This window comes from Pipistrellus hanaki, assembly GCF_964339955.1.
Source record: "Pipistrellus hanaki genome assembly, chromosome: 1".
Lineage (NCBI taxonomy): Eukaryota > Metazoa > Chordata > Mammalia > Chiroptera > Vespertilionidae > Pipistrellus > Pipistrellus hanaki.
The window spans coordinates 84,960,372-84,985,076 of record NC_140503.1 but is presented as its reverse complement, the minus strand read 5'-3'; the positions used below and the strand labels follow the sequence as shown (position 1 = coordinate 84,985,076).

The window sequence follows — 24,705 nt, the reverse complement described above, 5'->3', positions numbered from 1 at the left end:
TATTGAGCTTAAGTCTAAACATTTCAACCACTCAACATTTCAACAACTCTTCTGCTAGTGTGCAATCACTCTTCTCTCCATAATTTTAGTCTTACAAATTCATAATCTTGAACCATTTGATCATTTGCCTTCGGTGCTAATTGCACAATTGTACAAACTGGAACTCATACATATTTATGGCATTCGTTCTCAGATCAGTCTTTAAGATTGCTTAACTTTGCTCTTTTCTTTATTCAGTTATTTTCTCTCATTACATTCAGTATTCCTTTCAAAGCCGCCTGCTTTTTTACTTCAGAAGCCCTTAGTGACCCTTATTTTAAAGAAAAAGTATTAAATGTGAACTGAACTTTACATTCCCAGCTCTTCACATGTCTTTCACCCGTGTCTATGAGCATAAGGTGATCATCTTTCTGTTCAAGGCAAACTGTTCTGCATTCGGCAGATTCCATCTCAGCCTACTTTAGAAATGCTGTTTCATAAAAATTCTATTGGCTCCTTCCAATTAGTCATACACATGCTCAAGTATCTGCCATTTTTCAAAACCAAAACCCTAAATCCTTAACCTACCTTCCTTTCACCCAACCATCATTAACATCTTCCTTATTCATATTTATTTTTATGTTTATTTCTTATAAAAACATTTTTATTGATTTCTAGAGAGATAAAGGGCTTATTCCCTGACTGGGAATCAAACTGGCAACCTTTTGGTGCACTGGATGATGTCCAACCAAACAAGCTACACAGGCCAAGGGCTGTTTCTTCGTGTTTCTTCAAGGGCCACTCTATTGTCCAAACTGCTATGCTTCTTTACTTCTAATCACTTCTCAACTCTCAGAAAATTGGCTTCTATATCTAATACTTTATTAAAGCCACTATGGAGGAGGTCATTAATGATGACCTAATTTCAAACAAAATAGATACTTTTAGTCTTTATTTTACTTAACCATTAGCAATATTGGATTTTTTAAATCTCCTTCCTTAGCTTCAGTGAAATCATAGTTTTTCATTTTACTCCTATCTCACTGACTTCTTGTTATAAAAAGCAATTTATCTTAAAATTAGTGGAGCACTAAAAATAAGCCAAATATGTGCTAAGATCTGTATACACTTAAAACAATTCTACTAGGTAAGAACTATAATTCTCATTTTATAAAAAGAAGGTGGTCTGGGTGATGCTCCTCTATGCAAGGTCACATGAGGCAGGGATGTCCAACAATTAACAAAAAGGAGGTAATATGCTAATTGACTGCCTCACCCTCAAAGACGGTGATGCCCACAGACACAAGATGGTGGCTCCCAGTCCCCTCAGCCCTTCCTGCCTCCGGAGTCCCCCAGTCTTCTCAGCCCCCGAGCCACCCAGGGCCAGCCAGAGGCACAGGCAAGCCTCAGATGGCGGCCGCCCAGTTGCCTAGGGCTCCCTGGGGCTCAGGTAACCAGGGCCGGCCGAGGCTTGCACTGCAGCACTGGCAACGGGGCAGTGGAGGCGCTGCCGGCCCTGATGGGCTCCAAGGAGAGCGGGACAGGGGTGGGATGGTGGAGCAGGTGAGCAGGTGGCACCAGGCCCAGGCGGGTGTGAGCAGGGCCCCATGGCCCTGCCAGTCCATCACCACACAGATGGTGACCAGTGGCAGGAGCGAGAGGCAGCACTGCCACCTGGCTCACAGGCACTGAGGAAGCCAGGCAGGGGCGCCTGGCCTGATCCAATGCCCCGCAGTCGGGATGGTGGAGCAGTTGAGGGGGCAGGCGCCAGGCTACAGCAGGGTGCAAAGAAGGGCTGCAGGACTGGGGGGCACAAGCTGGGGCTGTGAGCTTGGGGGCATGACCTGGGGTCCCCTTCCCGGATCCTCACAGGCCACCCTGAGGGACCCCACCCATGCATGAATTTGTGCATCGGGCCTCTAGTTATATTGTAATAGGTGAAAAGCTTTATTACTCATATTCATGTGCCACTTTAAAAATACATGTCATCATTTTAGAGGTGCCATGTAGGTGAGTCAATTGTTCAACAGCTGGCCAGGCTCCATTTAGACAATTGATTATGAGTTATATAAGTTTTACAAATCTGATGGGAGTCTAAACTTAAACCTTACCAAATGCAGGAAGAAAAAGAGGTAAATTACAAAAAAAAAATGCTTTAAGTACATGATGTTTAATTTCATTGAGGTATTTCCTCGAGCATTTCCCAAACCAACACTCACTTATGATCAGAATAAGAAGAATTTTACCTGTAATAAACTCGAAGTGTCTGGATTTCCTCCTCCAGTTTTTTGTACTGTTGAACTGCAGTTTCTCTGGCTTGTTGCATGGCTAACAACTTTGCCTGCAAACAATCAAATATTTAAGAAATTTAAAATTAGTTCTTTTTTTAAAATTAGTTTTATATGTTAAAATACAGTACTAGAGTATGAATAGGAGTCTTAAATTTATGATAGTTTTAAACCTATCAGCATTTTTAGGAATGTTTAATACGTTTCCACAAAATAATCCAATTATATCAATACTGTAGAAATACTGTAGACTTGAACCTATCAAATATACCAACTTTGCTCATTCCTAAACTTCAACCTTATTCATCTGTATCATCAGATATATGCCCTTCTGCAATGTTTAACTTTAGCACAGAATCCAGCATGTGGAACAGGGGTTCAGAACGATATCAAGAGTAGAGATAAGCACACTGGGTGTTTCAGATACAAGTTTAATGTGGCTCCACTGCCCGATCAGACTAGATTTTCTTTTAACTTTATTAATAGTAAAACTCAGAAAATTCTAAATATGTTGCTAAGCCATCTTTGATATTTAACATTAAACACACACACACACAAGACTGATCCTACAGATATGATTTAACCTTTTCTGCAGGAAAAAAAAAATCTTTAAAGGGAGAATGGGAGAAATCCTGAATATTAGAGATATTTTATAAAAGAAATACTATTATTCCTCTCTGCCTATAAGATTCAAACTAAAGATTCTGCAATCAGAATTTCTATAGGATTTTAAAAAGAATTGCCACCTTCTAATCATCATTCCCATTGGATTTCAGGCATAGCCAAAATGTTCTTAACTTTTAAAATATGGCACTGAAAGATCAGGTTTCAGTTTTATTTACTTGGAGTTTAATTTGAAAAACAATGTCTTTCACTTTAAATGATGCTTGATAGATAATACAGAGAAAATTATAATCACACATCTCACAAACTATACTAATGGCAATAGAGGCAGAAATTCACTAATTTTGGTGAACTCATATGATTTACTGGAATTATTTTCATACATAAGGATGAAGTTATAAGACAAATTGTGAAATCCAGATCATAGTGTAATATAAGTGATCAATAAACAATGCCATTTTTCCATTTTAACAATGGAGAATTATAAAAACATGCAGCAGTTTGTACCTTTGTGTATACATTTAGGCACTAAATTAATTGATTTTTCTCTAGCTGGGCTAGCAAATTCTAACAGTTACCATATACAATAGAATGCTACTCAGCCATAAGAAAATATGAAATACTGCCATTTGTGACAACATAGATGGGCCTTGAGAACATTATGCTAAGTGAAATAAGTCATGCAGAAAAAGCTAAGAACCATATGATTTCACTCGTATGTGGGCTATAAAACAACTCATGGACACAGACAGCAGAGTGATGGCTGCCACAGGAAGGGGAGAAAGGAGTGGAGGGATCTAATATGAGGTGAAGGAAGATCACTTGACTTTGGGTGGTGGGCGCACAGTGAAATATACATATCTGGTAACATACAGTAACATATCTGGTAACATAACACCTGAAACCTGTATGATTCTACTGACCAATGTCACCCCAATCAATTTAATAAAAAAATTAAATTAGCACTTGTTTTATGTCACATTCTAGAATCATAGATGAAACATTCTCATAAATTATTCAAAAGCATTTAAAATAAAAATAGGTGCCTGGTTCTTGATGCCAATAATGAACAACTTTGCCAACTTTCGGTATATTACAAAATGTGACTGAAATAGTACCTTTGGAGACACAGATACCCACTGTGTCAGTGGCAAAAAAAAAAAAAAAGATTCACCCAAAAGACCACATATCATATTAAATTTACATTTATTTAAGAAATATCAATATTAGACAGGAAACAATTTGTTAAATAAATGCTACCTTAATTGATTATTCTGACCTTTTTTACCTGGTACTTCTAGGGCGGGGGAAAAAAACACAACCCAAAAATATAAACCCATGTTCTAGCAGGAAAATGCCAAAAAGAAGATTCTGCTTAAGAAAGCTGCTGCCATAAAAATGGAATAATGAAAACTTTACTTAAATTCCTAAGTTTCAGGTAATAATGAACATTTCACTTTCCACATTTAGTTGGTTGTAAAGGTTTGGTGTTGTGTCGCAGCAATGAACTTAATTTATCAGTTCCAAACATCTAATCTTCTGCGGAGGCACTGGAGACTGCCTTCGAAGCTATGATAAACTTTGTGGCTTTACAACCTCCTTCCTTTATCAGATATGTTTTTATCTGGCCAGCACATCTTTTTTTTTTTGTGGGGAATGCCCTTAGCCTATGTCACAGTGATCTTGTTCAGTCCTGGGGCACAGGATGAACTCAGGTAGATATGACTCAGGCTGCTCTACACCATTCGAAGGAGAAAATAATCCTGATGACATCATTTGTGTCCCCAGATCCCCAAAGACCAAACAAATTCTTACCCATTTCTTGGACTTCTTGGGTACAGTAACCCTTTTTTATCTTTGGGTTTATGCTAGTTTGACTTGGATTGATGTTATATGTAATGTAAGAAAAGAAAACTACAAAAAAAAGCTAATTTAAATGAGCTGTTTCTATTGCATTTTCTAATTTCATTAATAGTACATAATTTCATTAATAGTACACATCAGAAATAAAATTAATATCACCAACATTAAGAAAATTAACAAATCAGATGTTTTCCTTGGTTTTGTGCGATTATATTTCCCATAATCTTTGGCAATTATTTTTATAAAAACTACATGCATTCACTTATGTTTATACTCACATAAAAATACATGGTAAAAAACAAAATTCAAAAAATATAAAAAAGATACAATGTAAAGTAAATCTTTCTGCCATCTCCAACTCTCAGAATTACAAATCCTCTCTGATATTATTAGTTACCTGTTTGTTGTATATCCTTCCAGAGATAGTGTACACATATATGTATATTTGCAACTAAATATACCTATGTATAATACTGATGACATTCTTTACAATTATAAATCTTATTTTGCCTCCTTAAAAAATTCTTCCACCCCAACACATGCATCACCCTGACTGGTCACATTCCCTCCCTTTTATCCCACCCCTAAAGCGAAACACGTGCAAGAATTTGGTTCATTGTTTTCAAATACATAGTTATGCACTTACAGATAACATAGCTCACTGTTTACAGGTCTTTAAACATTATATACAGATACTCTAGATATTTCACAATTGATTTTTTGGTCCATATTATACTTCTACTATTGTTATTGATACAAGAATGAATTCTGATAACACTTATCTTTATACAATGTCCCCCTGTGCACCATTACAGTCAATGCCCTCATGTTACACCCAACCCCTGTCAACCACGTATGTGATTTTTATCCCTATAGTTTTTCCTTTTTCTAGAATGTCAGATAAATGGATTCACATGGTAGGTAGCCTATTGAATTTGACATCTTTCACTTAATGCTTTTGGGGTTTGTTCATATTACTACATGTATCAGTTTATTCCTTTATATCACTGAGTAGTACTCCATTGTATGGATATAACATAATCTGTATATCCATTCATTAGTGGATGGACATTTGGGTTGTTTCTAGCTTTTGGAATTATTTAAAAAGCTGTTACAAACATCTGCATATAGGTAATTTTATGGAAATATACCTTCATTTCTCCTAAATAAGTACCAAGGAGTGGAATTACTGATTTCTATGCTACATGTGCATATATAATACACTAGTGGCCCGGTGCACACAATCTGTGCACGGGGAGGAGGAAGAGGTGTCCCTCAGCCAAGCCTGCACCATCTCCAATCTGGGACCCCTCAGGGGATAACTGACAGTTGGATATCCCTCTCACAATCCAGAACTGCTGGCTCTTAACTGCTCACCTTCCTGCCTGATTGCACCTAACTGCTTCTACCTGCCAGCCTGATTGTCCCTAACTTCTTCCCTGCTGGCTTGATTGCCCCTAACTACCTCTGCCTTGGCCCTGCACCCAGGACTCAGGATTCCCTCCTCCAGCTGGCTACAGGCATCCAGGATCAGGGCTTCCTCCCCTCTGGTCAGTCATAGACACCGAGGGCTGGCTTCACTTGGGCTGGCTGCAGCCACAGGGGATGGTGGCTTTGCCTGGGCTGCAGCTGCAAGTACTGGCACCCGGGACTGCAGGGTGGGTGGCTTCTCCGTCTACGAGGCCATAGCCAGTCATAGGTGCTGGCGCCTGGACCGCAGGTAGGTGGCTTCTCCATCTTCCCTGGGATGCAGTGTGGGTGGCTTCTCCGGTTGGCTGCAGCCTAGGATCGCAGGTAAGTGGCTTCTTCATCTCCCAGGCTGCAGCCAGCCTCAGGCACTGGCTCCTGACTTCTCCATCTCCCCCAACTTCTCTGACTCCCAAAGGCTTGGAGCAGCTGGGGGGCAGGGCCACTGCCATCTTTGTCAGGTAAATTTGCATACTCACTCCTGATTGGCTTGTGGGCATCACGGAGGTATGGTCAATTTGCATCTTTCTCTTTTATTAGTGTAGATATACTGTCTATATATAACATATATGTACTTTATAGAGTTATGAAGATTATAAACTATTAAACTTGTTGCCTAAATTTATATAACTTTCAACAATCTATGCTTAACTACTAGCAATGCCACTTATTAAATGCCTACTAAAGGAGGTCGGGCACTGTATCAAGTGTTTGAAATACATTATATAGTCTATCCTTACTATGAGATAATTCCTTACCATTCCTATTTTATAGGTGATAAAAATGAGACTCATAGACATTAAACCACATGTAAATATAACACAGCTATTGACTAATACAGCGTTTTTCAACCGCTGTTCCGCGGCACATGTTGCCTGGTGTGCCATAGGTGCAGACAAGACAAGAATTTTATAATTTTTCACTATTTTGTTTACTTAATATTTCATAATAAAGTAATTATAAAATACTTTCTTTGTGTTTATTTGATTCCTATTCAAGAGAATTACTTTATATATAGTCAATATAGGCACAGAGTTAAATTTTTTAACATTTTCTAATGGTGGTGTGCCTCGTGATTTTTTTCATGAAACAAGTGTGCCTTTGCCCAAAAAAGGTTGAAAAACACTGGCCTAATACAACTGAAAGACCAATTCAGGCCTGTCTGGTCCAAATACATTGTATTTTCCCTTTACACACACACAGATACACACAAACACACACACAATGTACACACATATACATGTGTGGTTGTATGTACACATATACATACAACCACATACATATATAAACACCTGTATATATATTTTAAATCAATCTATATTCTCAAGAACATGACAGACAAGAAAAATGCTATTTAGTAATTTGAAACACAAAACAAATGTGTGGGTTGACAAGAACTTGGTTAATTTATAACCATCATAGCCACACTGGCAGGGAAAAGGACAAGCAAAGCTATCCCAGATACTCTTTAGTATGCCACCTATTTGAAATATAGCTAAAATACAATATTCTATTAGTTTCAGGTGTACAATATAGTAATTTGACATATACATTATGAAATTGTCACAATAAGTCTGTTGACCATTTGTCTCCTTTTCAAACTTGGCAAAATATTATCTGTACTCCCTGCTGTACATTCCATTTCATGACTTGTTTATCTTGTAAATAGAAGTTTGTATCTTTTGGTTGCCTTCACCCATTTTGAGTACCCTGGCAATCATCTGTTCTCTGTGTCTATAAAGTTGGTTTCTGTTCCTTCTGGGTTTTTTTTTTCCTCATAGATTCCACATATAAGTTAAATCGTATGGTATCTGTCTTTCTCTTTCTGACTTATTTCACTTAGCATAATACTCTAAAAGTGCATCCATTTTGTTGTAAATAGCAAGAATTCATTCATTTATGGCTGGATAATATTTCACTGGGTATGTACAACACATATTTTTCCTCATTCATCTATTGATAGACACGTAGGTTGTCCAGTATCTTGGCTATTTAAGTAATGCTGCAATGAGGAATATATATATATATATATATATATATATATATATATATATATATATAATTAGTGTTTTCATTTTCCTCATATACTAGTATATATCTAGAAGTGAAATCGCTGAACGATAAGGTAGTTACTGTTTATGTTTCTATTATTAACTCTATATTTCTACTCCCTCATTTTAGATATCAAATTTTACATATTTTTATTTTGTGTATCCCTTAACTAATCATAGTTATAGTTAATTTAACTATTTTTGCCTTTTTACCTTCATATTAGTATTTATATTGATATATAGTTGATTTACTACCTTTTCTATATATTTGCTTTTACATGGTAGAATTTCCTTCCTTCATATATCAATACTTTATTTAGTTATAGCTTTTTTTTTTTTTTTTTTTTTTTTTAGCTTAATAAAGCCCCTTCAACATTTTTTGTAAAGCTAGTTTAGTGGTAATGAACTCCTTTAGCTTTTGCTTGTCTTACACTTTCTCCTTCAATTCTGAATGATACCCTTACTGGGTATTCTTAGTTGGAGTTTTTTCCTTTCTGTATTTTGAATATATCATGCCAATCCCTCTGGCTTGCATAGTTTCTACTGAAAAATGAGCTAACAGTCTTATGAGGTTGCCCTTATATGGAACTAGTTGTTATTTTATTCATGCTTTTGAAAATTCTTTCTAAAAAATATTTTTTATTGATTTCAGAGAGGGAGAGAGAGAGAGAGACAGAAACATTAATGATGAGAACCATTGATTGGCTGCCTCTGCATGCCTTTTACTGGGAATTAAGCCTACAACCCAGGCATATGCCCTGACCAGGAATAAAACTGTGACCCCCTGGTTCATAGGTCAATGCTCAATAACTGAGCCATGCGGGCAAGGCTAAAGATTCTTTATCTTTCACTTTAGACTTTAAATTATAATGTGTTTTGATGTAGATATCTTTGGGCTCATCTTGTTTGGGACTTTGTGCTTCCTGGATAAGGATATTTATTTCCTTCTCTAGAATATAGACAAGTTTTCAAATTATTTCTTCAAAAAAGTTTTCTGCCTTTTTCTTTGTCTTCTGCCTCTGGATTCCTATAATATGAAAGTCTAGATGCTTGATGTTGTCCCACAGGTTCCTTAAGCTATCCTCACCTAAAAATATTTGTTGTTCTACCATGTTTGGGTAATTTCCACTTCTATGTGTTCTAGGTCACCGATCCATTCTGTTTCCTCTAGTCTGCTATAGATTCCCACTTGTGTATTTTTCTGTTCAGTTATTGCATTTTTGTCTCTGCAAGTACTGTTTGGTACTTTCTTATATTTTCTCTTGTTGAAATTTTCAATGTGTTCATCCATTCTTCCTCCTAATTTGGTGAGCCCTACTCTGAACTCTTTATCAGGTAAAATACTTGCCTTTGTTTCACTGAGGTTTCTTTTTAGGGTTTTACCTGCTCCTTCATTTGGAATGTATTCCTTTGTTTACTCATTTTGTGTGACTTTCTGTGTTTGTTTCTGTGTGTTATGCTAAATAGCCCTCACATGTCTAGAAGGAACAGCTCTATGTAGGACATGAATCTTACCATATAACCTTGCTTTATAGATCTTGGTTGTCTCTCAAGCTCTTGCTCTGATTGTTTCTATGGTGTCTGGTCCTGGTGTTCAATTGGCTTCCCCTGTGGTCTCTTTTTGTACCATTGGCTCTGGCAGAGTGTAGCAAGCTGTGTGGATGGCTGGGGCCATATCTGTCAGGTTGTCTGAGTGACATGGGGTAGGGGCAGTGCTGTGTTCCTGCCTCTGTTAGCAGGTTAAAATGGGATACAAAATGGTACCCACCTGCACTGCTGCCCTCAAGGTAGAGGGAGCTGGCAAAGATGGTGTCTGCCAGAGTACCTATCCCAGGGAACCCAAACAGATTCCTGCTCCTCTGGCAGATGCTTTAATTCTAGCTGATGAACTGTTGGTTTTTTGTCCTGTGTCCTGGGGCAAGTGGGTCTATGCAAAGCTAGTCAGGAGTGGAATCCTTGTTCCCTACAGTCCTGTGTTTCTCCTGAGTATGAGTGTGGTTTTAAAGCCAAATGTCTTGGGGACTCATCTCTCCAGTGTAGGAACAAAGGGCTAGGGTGCTTGTGTGGGGTACAAAACTGCTGCTTCTTAAGGAGAAAATCCATTTGCATCCATATTATTTCCTTTGTTTTTCTGAGGGTCACTGTAGCAGGGGAGGGGCTTTCAGCCAAGGGTGTGTCTCTGCCTCTCCTACAAATCTCAACAAACCCTTTCATCCTGTGAGGTGGAGGTGTTCTGTTAGGCTAGTCCTCAAATTTTTATCAGAGGGAATTGCTCCTTTTATAGCTGCATGTTTGTTGTTTCTGTGGGAGGAGGTGAATTCAGGGTCTTTCTGTGCCACCCTCTTGAACTGCCTCCTCATGCCATCTTTTTATATATCACTTAAGTCTTTCCACATATGATTATACTTCTTTGTTTTTATTCTAAGTCTTCAGTCTTACTCCACTCTCTACCAAAATTCTACCCCACGTAAAAATGCAAGAAACTTGTTGCTGTACTTCTAATAATTATGTACTTCATGTACATTCAGTTTGATCCCTATAATGTTATGGGCATGGAGGAGTCTTATAAATGGGAGTCATGTGTGTACTTAGTCTTGGTAATGGGAACAACTGGGAGTCATGACTGCATTTAATATTAGTTGTATCTTCTGTTTCTCTGTCATGTTCTAAAATGTATTGTTCTCTGTAACAGCAGTAGGGATATAAATATTCTGTTGCTTGTTCCACCAAAAGTTGCCTATAAAAACATTTGTCTTTGAGGGTAGGGAGATATGGGGGAGATAAGAGATCAACCGAAGGACTAGTATATATGCATATAAGTGTAACCAATGAACGCAAAACTCTGGGGAGGGAGGGCATGTATGGGTGTGTGGGGGGCAATGGTCAGATATGTACACATATAATACCTTAATAAAAAATGAAAAAAAAAAACCACACACAAACATTTGTCTTAGCTAAGATTTCTCCTAAATCCAATAATTTTACTATTGTAACAGAAAAGTATTCCTAAGCCTATATAATCATAACTATCATCTTAACATTCTCTAAACAAACTTTACAAAGTTGTCACCAAATTTTATTGAATCTAAGATGCTATGGATCTTAAAATACACCATAATTTTATGCAGAAAAAATCAGGCCAATTATACTTCTAAGGTATCATCTATTGTAACAAGCATATAGGAATGTTAAAATGTGGAATACTAACCCAAATTTTTCCCCCTCCAAAACAATAAAATTCTCTTCTAAGCAATACCAAAGTATTTTTTCCTGCTTGTAGTATGTGTTTTAAAAATTTGCTCATCTCTTCATCCCACTCACAAAATCTCCACCTTGTCCTTTTTTGCTCAGTATTCTCTATTAAATAAAGAAAAATACAATATTCCCCATCCTTCCTTTTTTTTTTTTGTTTTTTTGTTTTTTTGTTTTTTTACATAGAGAAAACGCTGAAGTTTTTTATCACAGTCTCCAATGGTATACTAGTACTCTACATTTTTTCCAATTACCTTTCGTACTTGCTTCCCAACATGTAAGAGGTATTGTTTAAAACCCTGGTAAGGAGCAGCTGAACATTATAATTCCAGCTGGAATAATGAATCAAATCATAATTTGACAATAGTTATTGATAATAATGAAAGTTTACAGTTTAATCTGTGTATGTTTTATATCTTCAGTATTTTCTCAATATACCTTAAATATTTGGTAACATCTTTTTTCTTCCTATTTTCATTGAGATACAATTGACATAAAACACTGGATTAGTTGTAGAATATAATGATTTAATGCATGTGTATATTGAAAAATGATTACCACAATAAGTTTAGTTAACATTCATTACCTCACATATAATTTTTTTTTCTTGTGATGTTAGGATTTATTCTCTTGGGAACATTCAAATATATGATACTATACTGTTAACTTTAGTTGCCATTCTGTACATCACATCTCCAAAACTTATGTACTTTCAGTGATTTAAAAATAAGGTTGGTTAACTATTGTTAGGTTAGTCATATAATTAAATGTCTCATTATTATTAAACTACATATCTTAAACAGTGCCATCCATTTGTACTGCCACTGGATTAGAAATAAATTATTTCCTTAAAGTTTTTTTCTAGTAATTTAGAAAGACAGAAAAGAAAAGACTATTCTGTTCATATCACTGAACACTATTTGTTTTGGATTTTGTTGAGAAACCACTTTTATCTTACTTTAAAATCTTGTTATGATTGGTTTGAATGTGTTTTTAATGGTAATAGTTTTATATAGTTAAGCCTTCCTTTGGTAACTCCAAGATCATTAATGGAACTCTGTTTTTATCAGAGAACAGAAGCACTTGATCTTATGCTTGATATCCGCTAAATAAAGAAACATATAGTACAAATTAAATCACAGAACCAAATAATTTTAGACCTGAAAAGGATCTTAAGAGGTAACAGAGTCCCCTAATTTTATAGTTGAGAAAATTGTTGCTAATACAACTTATTTAGGGAAACATTTGGAAATTGTCCAAGGTTTCACAAAGGAAAGTGGGAACTAAAATACAAGTATCCAATAAACATTGCTTATTCTACTTTATGATATGGCATTTCAATGGTATAATTTAATATATATGTTAGTTGTTTTAACACAACTGCTTTTAAAAAAATCATTTTATTTATTTTTTTACAAAGAGTAAGGGAGAGGGATAGAGAGTTAGAAACATCGATGAGAGAGAAACATCTATCAGTTGCCTTCTGCACACTCCTCACTGGGGATGTGCCCGCAACCAAGGTACATGCCTTGACCAGAATTGAACCTGGAACACTTGAGTCTGCAGGCTGACACTCTATTTACTGAGCCAAACTGGTTAGGGCTAACAGAACTGTTTTTATAGAGTAACTATAAATACAATATGTAAACTGCTTCAAACATATCTATAAGATAGCTAATTGAATATTTTAAAAAAATAGTCCTAATTAGACAATTGCTCAAGCATATCTTAGACCATCCTACTATTTGTCTCCTCAGAAAGAGGTTAAGAACCTAGTAAAGGAACACAACTAAATATCTTACAAAAGGATATCTAAAAAAATAAAAATCTAATATCAGAGGAATGAAAAGAACGAGATTTCAATTATATCCCTCCCCTTGACAGAAAGACTTGGATAGTTTACCACAGTATGTACCAAAGTGTACTGAATTGGTCTTAAGGGTGATTCCGCACAGGTTATGTTTTTGTCCGCATCTCAAGCCTTCCAGACAGAGATGAGCACATTCCTGACTCGAAAGTCAATGATGCACCGTATAGTAATTTAGTGACATGAGAAAGGGGAGAGAACAGTTTGAAACAGAAGCAGAGATTAAATCATTCATAGGCAGAAAGACTATGGTCCATGGGCAGTAAGAAGAGCCCATGAAACAGAGAAAGGGAAAGTTGAGAGAAGGATGCGGGAAAGAAACAGCACAATGATTACTAGTAAAAGCAAACTTGGGCTTGGCTACCAGCAATTGCAACGATAACTCTGAATTAGGCCCTCTGAACCTCAATTTTCTCATTGGTCAGATGGGGGTGATGATCCCTCTCACAGGATTTTTATGCAAGGATAAAATTAAATAGCGAACAAATATGTAAACCATATAATAGACACCATTGAACTTTTTGTGTTGTTACTGTGGAAACTGTTGCCAGTAAGGAATAGTAATGTATCAAGTAACAGGTTAATAAGGTAGAAGGGATTAGGCTTAAAGTGCAAATTCAAACCAAGTGGTAGTCTAGGGCAGGGTCATTAAAGTCAAGATAGCAAATATTTTAGACTAGTGAGCTATAGTCTCTATTGCAACTATCAACTGTTGTAGATAAAAGCAGCCATATGTAAGTGAATAGGCATAACTGGGTGCCAATAAAACATTATTTACAAAAACAGGTGCAGAAGCCACAGTTTACAGACTATGGGTCTAGAATATCAGCGACTACAGGTTTGCATAAAGTCCAGAGTACGTATCTCTGTTGGTCTTTATAAATTTTGGTTGTTAGGTACTGAACAAGTGAAAAATGAAAATGCTGACCACATTTTCAATACACTTGTTCTATCTAAAATGAACATGTTTCTGAAGGAAATACAGCAAATTCACAGTTCTAGAACAGTTTCTTCAGGACATATAGTGACAGGAAGGAAAAAGAGTTAATTGTGACGGCATGGAGCACTGCATTGTGATATCCCTTTGAACATTTTCCATTTTCCATACACAGACTATTTGGATTTTGTATTCCACATGGTCCATGTACCATATTTGATTTTACAGTTTGAAAAAGCCGAGGACCTTGGTCTTCATCCAGAATTTCTGCCTGAACTATACGGTCAATGTCATCTTTTGTTCATAATTTGGATTCACTATCTAATATCAATAATATGTGAGCATGAGGCAGTTTGTATTTCTGAAATTCAGTGACATGAATTTTAGCTCTGACTTTGTGAAATAAATCTAAATTACATATATCATTTAAAAGAGCATTCAGCCTAATATTAAAAACCCTGGCTACCAAGTCAGGTCTGTTTTCAATTTCTTGCCAGTGTTGTCAATTGTCTGTAATATCTGCCCATTTTGGGTTATATATCATGGTTATAAATAAATCAGGTTTGCCATACCTCGTTACAATTGCCATAGCATCCTGATATCACTGCTGCATATTTCTAGGACTATCCTCAAAAGATGATGGAGTATTATCATTTTACCAATTGGCACATTGTCATTTTCAGATCTAGGTGAGATAATCCATCAAACCACTATATTTTTTGACTCTCAACTTAGATTGGTTTGCTTTAATGAAATTTATACTATTGGCTTTCATTTTTGAATATGAATCGACAATAACCTGTTGAGTTAATTTTCCTGCATTTGAAATAGGATTGCCCATCCCCAACAAAATTAGGGGCCCAGAGCCCAGTTTCCTGCAAACAGAGCCCACATGTGCTAATGCAGTGCTACTCCTCATGACTTCACATTCATCTAATTAGGAAGCCTTCTTTAAAAATATTTTTTATTATTATTATTTTTAATATGTTTTATTGATTTTTTACAGAGAGGAAGAGAGAGGGATAGAGAGTTAGAAACATCAATGAGAGAGAATCAATGATCAGCTGCCTCTTGCACACCCTCTACTAGGGATGTGCCCGCAACCAAGGTACATGCCCTTGACCTGAATCGAACCTGGGACCTTTCAGTTCGCAGGATGACGTTCTATCCACTGAGTCAAACTGGTTTGGGCAAAAAAAAAAAAAATTAAAAAAAAAAAATATATATATATATATTGATTTCAGAGAGGAAGAGAGAGGCAGAGAGAGTTAGAAACATCAATGATGAGAGACTCATTGATTGGCTGTCTCATGCACACCCCCTACTTGGGATTGAGCCCACAACCCAGGCACATGATCTGACCTAGAATCGAACCATGACCCCCTGGCTCATTGGTCAATGCTCAACCACTGAGTCATGCTGGCTCGGCCAGATTGCTATTTGCAAGCCCTTCTCTGAAACAACGCACTATGGGGCTAAAACTCAAATATATGAAAAGCAAGCAATAATTTGTATACAGTCAACCAAACAATACTTTTCTCTTTTCTCAAATATATGAAAAACAAGTAAAAATTTGGATATAGTTCACCTAACAATACTTTGCTCTATTTTATGGAAGTATTGAGGTATGAAGATTGGCTACATAAGAATTTTGATCATATTTTAAGAGCATCATGAGATAAATTTCCAATATCATCACTTTTAAGGTCTGTATTAACTTGTGTGCCAACATTAATATTTCTCTTGCTTCCTGGCTTGAAACAACAGACTCTCTTGCTCTACACTAAACACAAAATAAATTAAGAATTAAAACTATTTTAAATAGTATAATGATCAGAACCACTACAGCAGTGAGCACTGACTCTGTCATAAGCTTATCATGTGTCTGCTCTCCAATAACTGCTATGTATTCTAATTGAACATATAGAGGTTTCATAGTATCACTTTTTTAAAAGGGAGAAGATATGCAATTTTTCTTAATTGATAAAATGCTGAGAAGTAGAAATTGAAACATTCTCTGTAACTATCTTTAACAGTGTGAACCCATTGGGGGGGGGGGGGAGACACGGTAGAAGAACCACTTGTTAGGAAATTATTTACTTAAATCCTCTAAGTTTTTCAGGTTATAAATAAGAGTAGCAGAACCAGAATCTGAACTCAGAACTCTAGACAAACAGTTTAGTAAATAATCCCAAGTCTCCCATATAATCCAACTGCTTCCCCAAATTTACACATGCCATACCTCCCACTGAGATGACTCCAGAGTTGACACTGTCTATTCCAATTTCTAGCTTTTTCCCCCCATTCACTGTCATTTACTTTCAAACCTTCTCTCTGTATTTATTATTTTTATGATGTCATAAAATATTTGGATATAATTTACATTTTCAGTCACAAGTAATTTAACATATTTGCTTTAACCAGTTCTTTGAGCATTAATTTAGACTGTGGAAGCTTTATCTTTTCATCGAATGAACCCTATTCTCAGGAAATGCTTACCATGACCTTAAGTTTGTTGCTAGTTAGATGTTTGGCCTCTGAGACTTCTTGACTATACCTCTCAAAGTGATTCATACTGACATGTACAAAATTACTGATCACCTCACTGGTTTCACTAATAACATACCCATGCTTCAGTGATACTCGCCTTTTTAACATCTCAAAAACAGGTTAATAATGTAGTATTTACAAAAAGTCCTCAGAAAAAAACTATAAAATTATTGAGTCTACCATACCACTTACTCATGAGGTCATTCAATCAAGAAAAAAAATTATATGCAAAAAAAAAAAAAAACCCCACAGAAAGCATCAGGGGGAAAGTGAGTTCCCCCCAAAAGTCCATTCTCCTTTCTCATGGCACAATACATTCCTTTCACTAAGCTTGCTTTCTTTGGTACTACCTAAGAACATGAGCACACAGAGAAAATTAAATTCTTATTTAAACTCAAGAAGTAAACATTTCCCAAAATGACAATATTCCCCTCCTTTACACTTGAGTTGTAAACATGCCAGTGCCCTTTTATTTAGTTAGAACTTTAGTCAGCAGTATTTTGTTTATTTGTTCAGGATCATGTAGTATGTTTTTTCACAACATCGATAATACTCTTCATACCTGAACACCTGCTGAACTAAACTTGTCTTGCCAGAAAAATTTTTTAAAATTATGCAATCTGCAATTCAGTCCATGCAAAGCACTTGGGTAGAATTTCTCCTATACCTTTCAACATACCTAACAACAATTAAAGAACTGCCTGCAGAGAAATATTGCCAACTGAAAAGTTAGTGAAGCGAGTTTAATCAAGTGAACTTGACTAACAGTTTAGCTAAGGGCTTGTCAGACATACAAATTAAATAAGTACAACAATGGTTTTCTATAAAAATAACCTTAACATTAATGCAAAATTTTATGACTATATTAGCAGGAAAATCAGTTATGTAATTTTTAATTAATAAAAATGGATTTTTCATTCATTAAAATATTTTTATATATACAGGATAGAAAGACAGTGTAAAAGTCTATGGAAAGGGCTACTGACAAGTCAACTATGTCAATCAGAAAACTATGTATTTTAAATATGTAAACATTAATATATAACTAGTAAAAACTTATAAACACATAAATATAAAGTTTTACCACCAATGCTTTATGAAAGATATTTTACTAAAAATAGTTCATGATTAAATAGGATGCTGAAAGAATCCAAAGAAAAGAAATGTTAATTTTTAGCTCTCTCGTTTGTGAAACTTTTATTCAGATATCCAAGCCTAAACCAGTAAATTTTCTATTCATTTATTACAACAATCAGTAAGACAAATTGAAGTTACCTGAATTATAAGCTTTTTTAAAAAAAAAAAATAGGCAAGAACACATTTTAAAGAAAAACAAATCAAGCAAAATTTCATAAATAAAAGTTTTCTTGAATACTCTAAAGACATATAGACATTAAAAAAGAAAAGTTTAAGAGATGACATTTTAGTTTTCAACCAAAGGAAGAGGAATTTCTAAACCTGACTTCATTTCTTTTAATATATATAGTAATTTAAACAAAAGTTGTGTATATGAATGTTGAAATTACTTGCGAGTTGTGTCTAGGCATGTGAAAAGCATAAGAAAAGAGATTTCCCTGTTTCCCTTTGGATGCTGCAGACAACAGCAACCCAGCCTAGGGCACGCTGCTGCAGATTTTAACTGTTGTATGGAACTACTCAAAATGCTTTTGATCCATTTTATCTTGCAAGTTAGCAAAGAAATGTTGCAATAAGAAACACCAACAAAGATCTGAAAAAGTTAAGCTCTGGATTACCATATTGTGTTCTCCTGCCATTCAATGCTCCATACAAAGGCAGTGGTGTTCAAAGTAAGGGAAAAAAAAGTGGAGGGAGTAAGAATAAAGAGAAACCAGTCTTAGAAAGCGCAAAGCACAAAGTAAATAATATTCTTCCACATCCCTTCTTTTTCACAGATTGGATGTTAAAAGAGTTGCAGCAATTAGGCTTTTGTTAATTACCAGCTGTTGAAACAGATGTGTTGACTATCCTTATTAGTCAACAGCTGGGTGAGAAGAACAATTGGTGCTCCCTCAAATCAACAGCCAGCTGCTCTGCAGTAATTATCTCCAATTAATAATACAGGTGATAAAGGCAAAAGCTCCTAGCCCTCTGTTTCAATAACTTTGGCGGCTTCAATAACTATGGCTTTATGATTACACGGTAATAGAGAATACATTTATTACAGCAAGGGAGGTTGTATATCAGAGTCGCATTAACTCTATGGTACTTCCCATTACGCAATTTCTGGAGAAGGAGTCAGACAAGTGCTAAAAGTGGAATCAGACATTCTGTACGCTTTTATTTATCATATTTCAAATGTCACTGCCAACTCACTTCTCTAGTACTAACAATAATAGCTAAGCACTTAAGTTCTTTGAAAAAGAGAAGCATAACTAAAATCTATTCTTTTTGATTTCCAGGTGTTTTCACTGATCATGTTTTATATTCAGTTCACTGAAGCAATATATTTCCTCTTGCTATGCCTACATATCAGTGTCTTATTCCCTAGCTTACATTTCCTAGGTGACTAGTAGAAGCAATTTTACCAAACCCCTAAGAATTTATTTCAGAGCAGTAAGCATTATTTTATGTATACCAAGAGATCAGCAGAACAAACAAGCAAGCAGGAAAACAAAAAATAAAACCAACTTTGATTTTGTAGACACTATCTCACACATATTAAACTTTCTAACTATGATGATGTTTAAAAAAAGAAATATAATGGAGCACAATAATAAAACAGCAATCATTATATGTTTTAAAATAACTTTTCGTAGTGCTAAATGTTCATATTAAAATTTTTCTTAAACGTAAGAGAAAGATTTAAATAAGCCAGGCATCCATCTCTGTCCTACAAAGGAGGTGTCTACAAGAACTTACACCCATATCTCTTAGCTAATTAGGGAACACTTAGAGAGTGCCTTTCTGAAAACAGGATTAGAGCTGGATGAATACACCCTTTTCACCAGCCTTCTGCACGTCTCTGTTGGGTCATCATAGCAGCTTGTTCTTCCAGCATTAAATAGGAAAGCCCACCGGTTATCAGTTCTGAACATCTCAGTGAGGCATCAGGACAGCACACGGGGATGGAAACTCTAAACAGCAGGTAAAAAAAGAAATCACTATAGCAAAAAGTTTGTAACAACAACTTCCTAAAGCAATATTATTTAGGTTGCCACTAGGCACTATGCTTTCCAATATGGAAAATATTTGCCAGGAAACTGGCTTACCACATTCCATGTAATTATGGATCCCAAAATAGAAATTTCTGAATTTACATAATTACAACTGAGAGATAAGCAGGCAAACAAACAAACAAACAAAAAGATTATCCTTTTCAATAAAACCAGCTTCCCATGAGAATTTATAATATTTAAAATTCTATAATTCATGGGGAACCTCCGGATATATGGATGCTAGCAAAATGAGTAAGTAGAGGAACAAACCCTTAGCTTTTAAGTTTCAAAATCTTAATTAGACCATAGAATTTACTCTGTGGTTTCTCAACTGTAAAAAAGACCACATTTCTCAGCACAGCAGCAGTAAGAGCAAACATCCTCTGTCTTGACCCCAGAGCAGCGCTCTTTGCCCTCTGCAATATGTAAGACTTGGAAAGGTATGCAAATGATAAAGCAGCTGATCATGCTTCTGTCTTTTCTGTGGAAACGAACAGGTTGTGGTCACCATCTAACAAGCCCTCCACATTTCATTAACCATGTAGCACAGCTACGGCTCCTCCTGAAGCTACAGGACTGTCCTCTCACTGTAGCCTTCGTGACCAAACAGGGCAGGCAGAAGAGAAACCCATTCTGAGGCCATGATTCCTAAGCTCATTGCTGTTTAAAAATAAGCCAATATATTTATAACCTTTCTCCTTTGAAAAAATAATTAATAAAAAATAAACAAAAAAATAATGGCAATTTGTAGTGAACAATTGGTTGCTGTATTTAATTCCCCTAAAACTGATTTTTTTGAACTAAAAATACCTACACATAACCGAGAACAGTACTAAAGTATTCAGAGCTGCTCTCCACAGGGGACACTTGAGATAACTAATATTCACACCAATTTCAGTTAAAGAATTTTATTGTGTGATTGCATAACCTGGGAGAAACACCTGCATTTTTTTTTCCACTATAGTGTGTGTCTTACTGCTCAGCATGTCTTTCCCACCTTGCTCATTGTCAGACACGTAAAATTCCTCTCCTTAGGTCTTTCACATCTCCCAAAAGACTGTCCTTTTTTCTATGCTGCACTTCACCTTGTGTAGGATATCTATTATAGCATTCATTTAATTCTACCTGTATTTTTTTATACATTTACTTTCCCAAAGAGAGCACATATATTTTCCTTTTTGTATTCCCAGCATAAAGGATATAAGCGCTTATGAAACATTTTCAATGAATAAATATGTTAAAAAACAACCTCAAGGAAACTCCATACTGTTTTCCATAATGGTTGCACCATTCTGCATTCCCGCGAGCACTAGGATTCCCTTTCTCCACATCTTCACCAGAACTTGTCATTTGTTGATGGTAGCCATTCTAACAGGGGTGAGATGGTGCCTCATTGTATTGATTTGCATCTCTAGGATGATTAGTGACTTTGAGCATTTTTTTCACATGTCTCTTGGCCTTCTGCATGTCCTCTTCAGAGACATGTCTATTTAGGGCCTTTGCCCATTTATTTATTGGATTATTTGTCTTCCTTTTAAGTTGTATGAGTTCCTTATATATTTTGGATATTAACCCTTTATCAGATGTATCATTGCCAAATACGTTCTCCCATACAGTGGGCTCCCTTTTCATTTTGTTGATGGTTTCTTTTGATGTGCCGAAGTCTTTTATTTTGATGTACTCCCATTTGTCTATTTTCTCCTTCATTTCCTTTGCCTTAGGTGATGTATCTATAAACATATTACTAGGAAAAATGTCTGAGATTTTGTAGCTTATGTTTTTTTCTAGAATTTTTATGGTTTCCTGACTTACATTTAAGCCTTTTATTCATTTTGAGCTTATTCTTGTGTACAGTATAAGTTGGTGGTTTAGTTTCATTTTTTTTGCATGTATCTGCCCAATTTTCATAACACCATTCATTGAAGAGACTGTCCTAACTCCATTGAATGCTCTTGTCTCCTTTGTCCAATAGTAATTGAATGTAATGGCTTGGGTTGATTTCTGGATTCTCTGTTCTGTTGCACTGATCTACATGTCTGTTTTTGTGCCAGTACCAGGCTGTCTTGATTATGGTGGCTTTGTAGTAGAACTTGAAATCTTGTATTGTGATTTCTCCAACTTTGTTTTTCTTTCTTAAAATTGCTGCAACTATTTGGGGGTCTTTTTTTATTCCATATAAATTTTGTAGTATTTGTTCTAGCTCTGTGAAATATGCTGTTGGTATTTTAATAGGGATTGCATTGAATCGATAGATTGCCGTGGGTAGTATAAATATTTTAATAATGTTGATTCTACCAATCCATGAACATGGTGTATTCATCCACATTTTTATATTTTCTTCTTTCTCTTTTTCAACATCCTGTAGTTTTCTGAGTACAGGTCTTTTGCCTCCTTGGTTAAGTTATTCCTAAGTATCTTTTTTTGTTGTTACAATGGTAAATGGGATTGTTTGTTCTATTTCTCTTTCTGGGAATTCATTATTCGTGTATAAAAAAAACATTAATTTTGGGGTGTTGATTTTGTATGCTGATACATTGCCAACTTCATTTATTAAATCTAGTGGTTTGTTGGTGGAGTCTTTAGGGTTTTCTATGTACAATATTATGCCATCTGAGAATAATGAGTGTTTTACTTCCTCCTTCCCAATTTGGATTCTTTTTATTTCTTCTTCTGGTGTGATCACTGTGGCTAGGACTTCTAGCACTATGTTGAATAAGAGTGGCAATAGTGGACATCCCTCTCTTGTTTCTTTTCTTAGGAGAAATGCTTTTAGTTTTTATCCATTGAGTATGATGTTGGTTGTAGGTTTGTGATATAACCTTTATCATGTAGAAATATGCTCCTTCTATTCCCACTTTGCTGAGAGGTTTTTTTTTTTTTCCTTTTTAAAAAAATCAAAACTGGGTTTTAGATTTTGTTGAATGCCTTTTCTGTTTCTATTGATATGGTCATGTGAATTTCATCTTTCCATTTGTTTATATGATGGGTCATGTTTATTGATTTGCGAATATTGTACCAGCCTTGCATTTCTGAGTAAATCCCACTTAGTCATGGTGTATAATCTTTTTAATATACTGTTAGATCCAATTTGCTAATATTTTATTGAGGATTTTAGCATCTATGTTCATCAAAGATGTTGTCTGGTAATTCTCTTTGTGGTGTTTTTAACTGGTTTTGGAATTAGAATAATGCTGGCATGATAAAAAAAGAAGTTGGAAGCATTTCTTTCTTTTAAAAAAATTTTATATATATATATATATATATATATATATATATATATAAAATTGATTTTTTTACTGAGAGGAAGAGAGAGGGATAGAGAGTTAGAAACATCGATGAGAGAGAATCATGATCAGTTGCCTCTTGCACACCCCCTACTGGGGATGTGCCCACAACCAAGCAAGGTACATGCCCTGAATTGAACCCAGGACCTTTCAGTCCACAGGCTGATGCTCTATCCACTGAGCCAAACTGGTTTTAGTTGGAAGTGTTTCTTTAGGTAGCATGGGAATTTGTTTATGTGATGGATTTTTTGAAATAGTTTGAAGAGGATATGTGTTAGTTGGTCTCTGAAGGTTTGCTAAAACTCTCCTGATAAGCCACTCAGGCCAGGACTATTTTTTATTGCTGGGAGTTTTTTGTTTTTGTTTGTTTATTTTTGTTTTATTGCTTCTATTTCATCATCTGTTATTCAGGCTGTCTGATTTTTCTTGATTTGTTTAGTAAGACTGTATTCTTTTAGGAATTTGTCCATTTTGTGCAGGATGTCCAGTTAGTTGGCATATAGTTGTTCACGATATTTTCTTACAATTCTTTGTATTTCTGTGGTGTCAGTTGTTGCTTCACCTCTTTTGTTTCTGATTCTATTTATTTTGGTTCTCTCTCTTTGTTTCTTGATGAATCTGGTTAATAAATCTTGTTTATATTTTCAAAGAACTAGCTCTTGATGTCATTGATTTATTGTATTTTTTTTTTTTTTTAGCCTCTACCTCACTTATTTCTGATCTTTACTTACACTGGGCTTTTCTTGTTGTTCTCTTTCTAATTCTTTAAGTTGTATGGTTCAATAGTTTGTTATTAATTTTTCTTGTTATTTGAGGTAGACCTGTAGTGCTATGAACTTCTCTCTCAGGTCTGCTTTCCCAGTGTCCCATAGATTTTGGATTGTTATGTGTTAATTTTTATTTGTTTTCAAGAAGTTGATTTTTTTCTTGATTTTGTTGGTAGCCCATTCATTGTTTAATAACATACTGTTTAATCTCCATGTGTTTCAATGTTCTAGAGTGATTTTATTGTTATCTCTAATTTCATTCCATTGTGGTCTGAGAAGATGCCTGATACTATCTCAATCTTTTTGTAGAAACTTGTTTTGCATCCTAATATGTGGTCTATCTTTGATAATGACCCATATGCAATTGACAACAATGTATATTCTGCAGTTTTGGGGTGAAATATTCTATGAATATCAATTAAATTTATCTGGTCCAATGTGTCAATTAGAGCCGTTGTTTCCCGGTTAATTTTTTGTCAGTGAAGTCAATGGGGGTGCTAAAGTCCCCTACTATGACTGTATTGCTGTAACTCTCTCTTGTAGAGTCCTTTAGAAGTTTTAAAATATATTTAGATGCTCCTATAATGGGTATCTATATGT

The 24,705-nt window shown here is 35.5% G+C and overlaps 1 protein-coding gene across 6 annotated transcripts in view; it reads right to left on the bottom strand.

Annotated features, from left to right (window-relative positions):
- Positions 1 to 24,705, bottom strand: part of MIPOL1 (mirror-image polydactyly 1) — a 297,034-nt gene that overhangs the window by 108,509 nt on the left and 163,820 nt on the right. For all 6 annotated transcript variants that reach the window (XM_084874819.1, XM_084874822.1, XM_084874820.1 and 3 more), the window contains one exon: positions 2,226 to 2,320. In XM_084874819.1, coding sequence (XP_084730945.1) covers positions 2,226 to 2,320 — 95 coding nt within the window. The remainder of the gene's footprint in view (positions 1 to 2,225; positions 2,321 to 24,705) is intronic.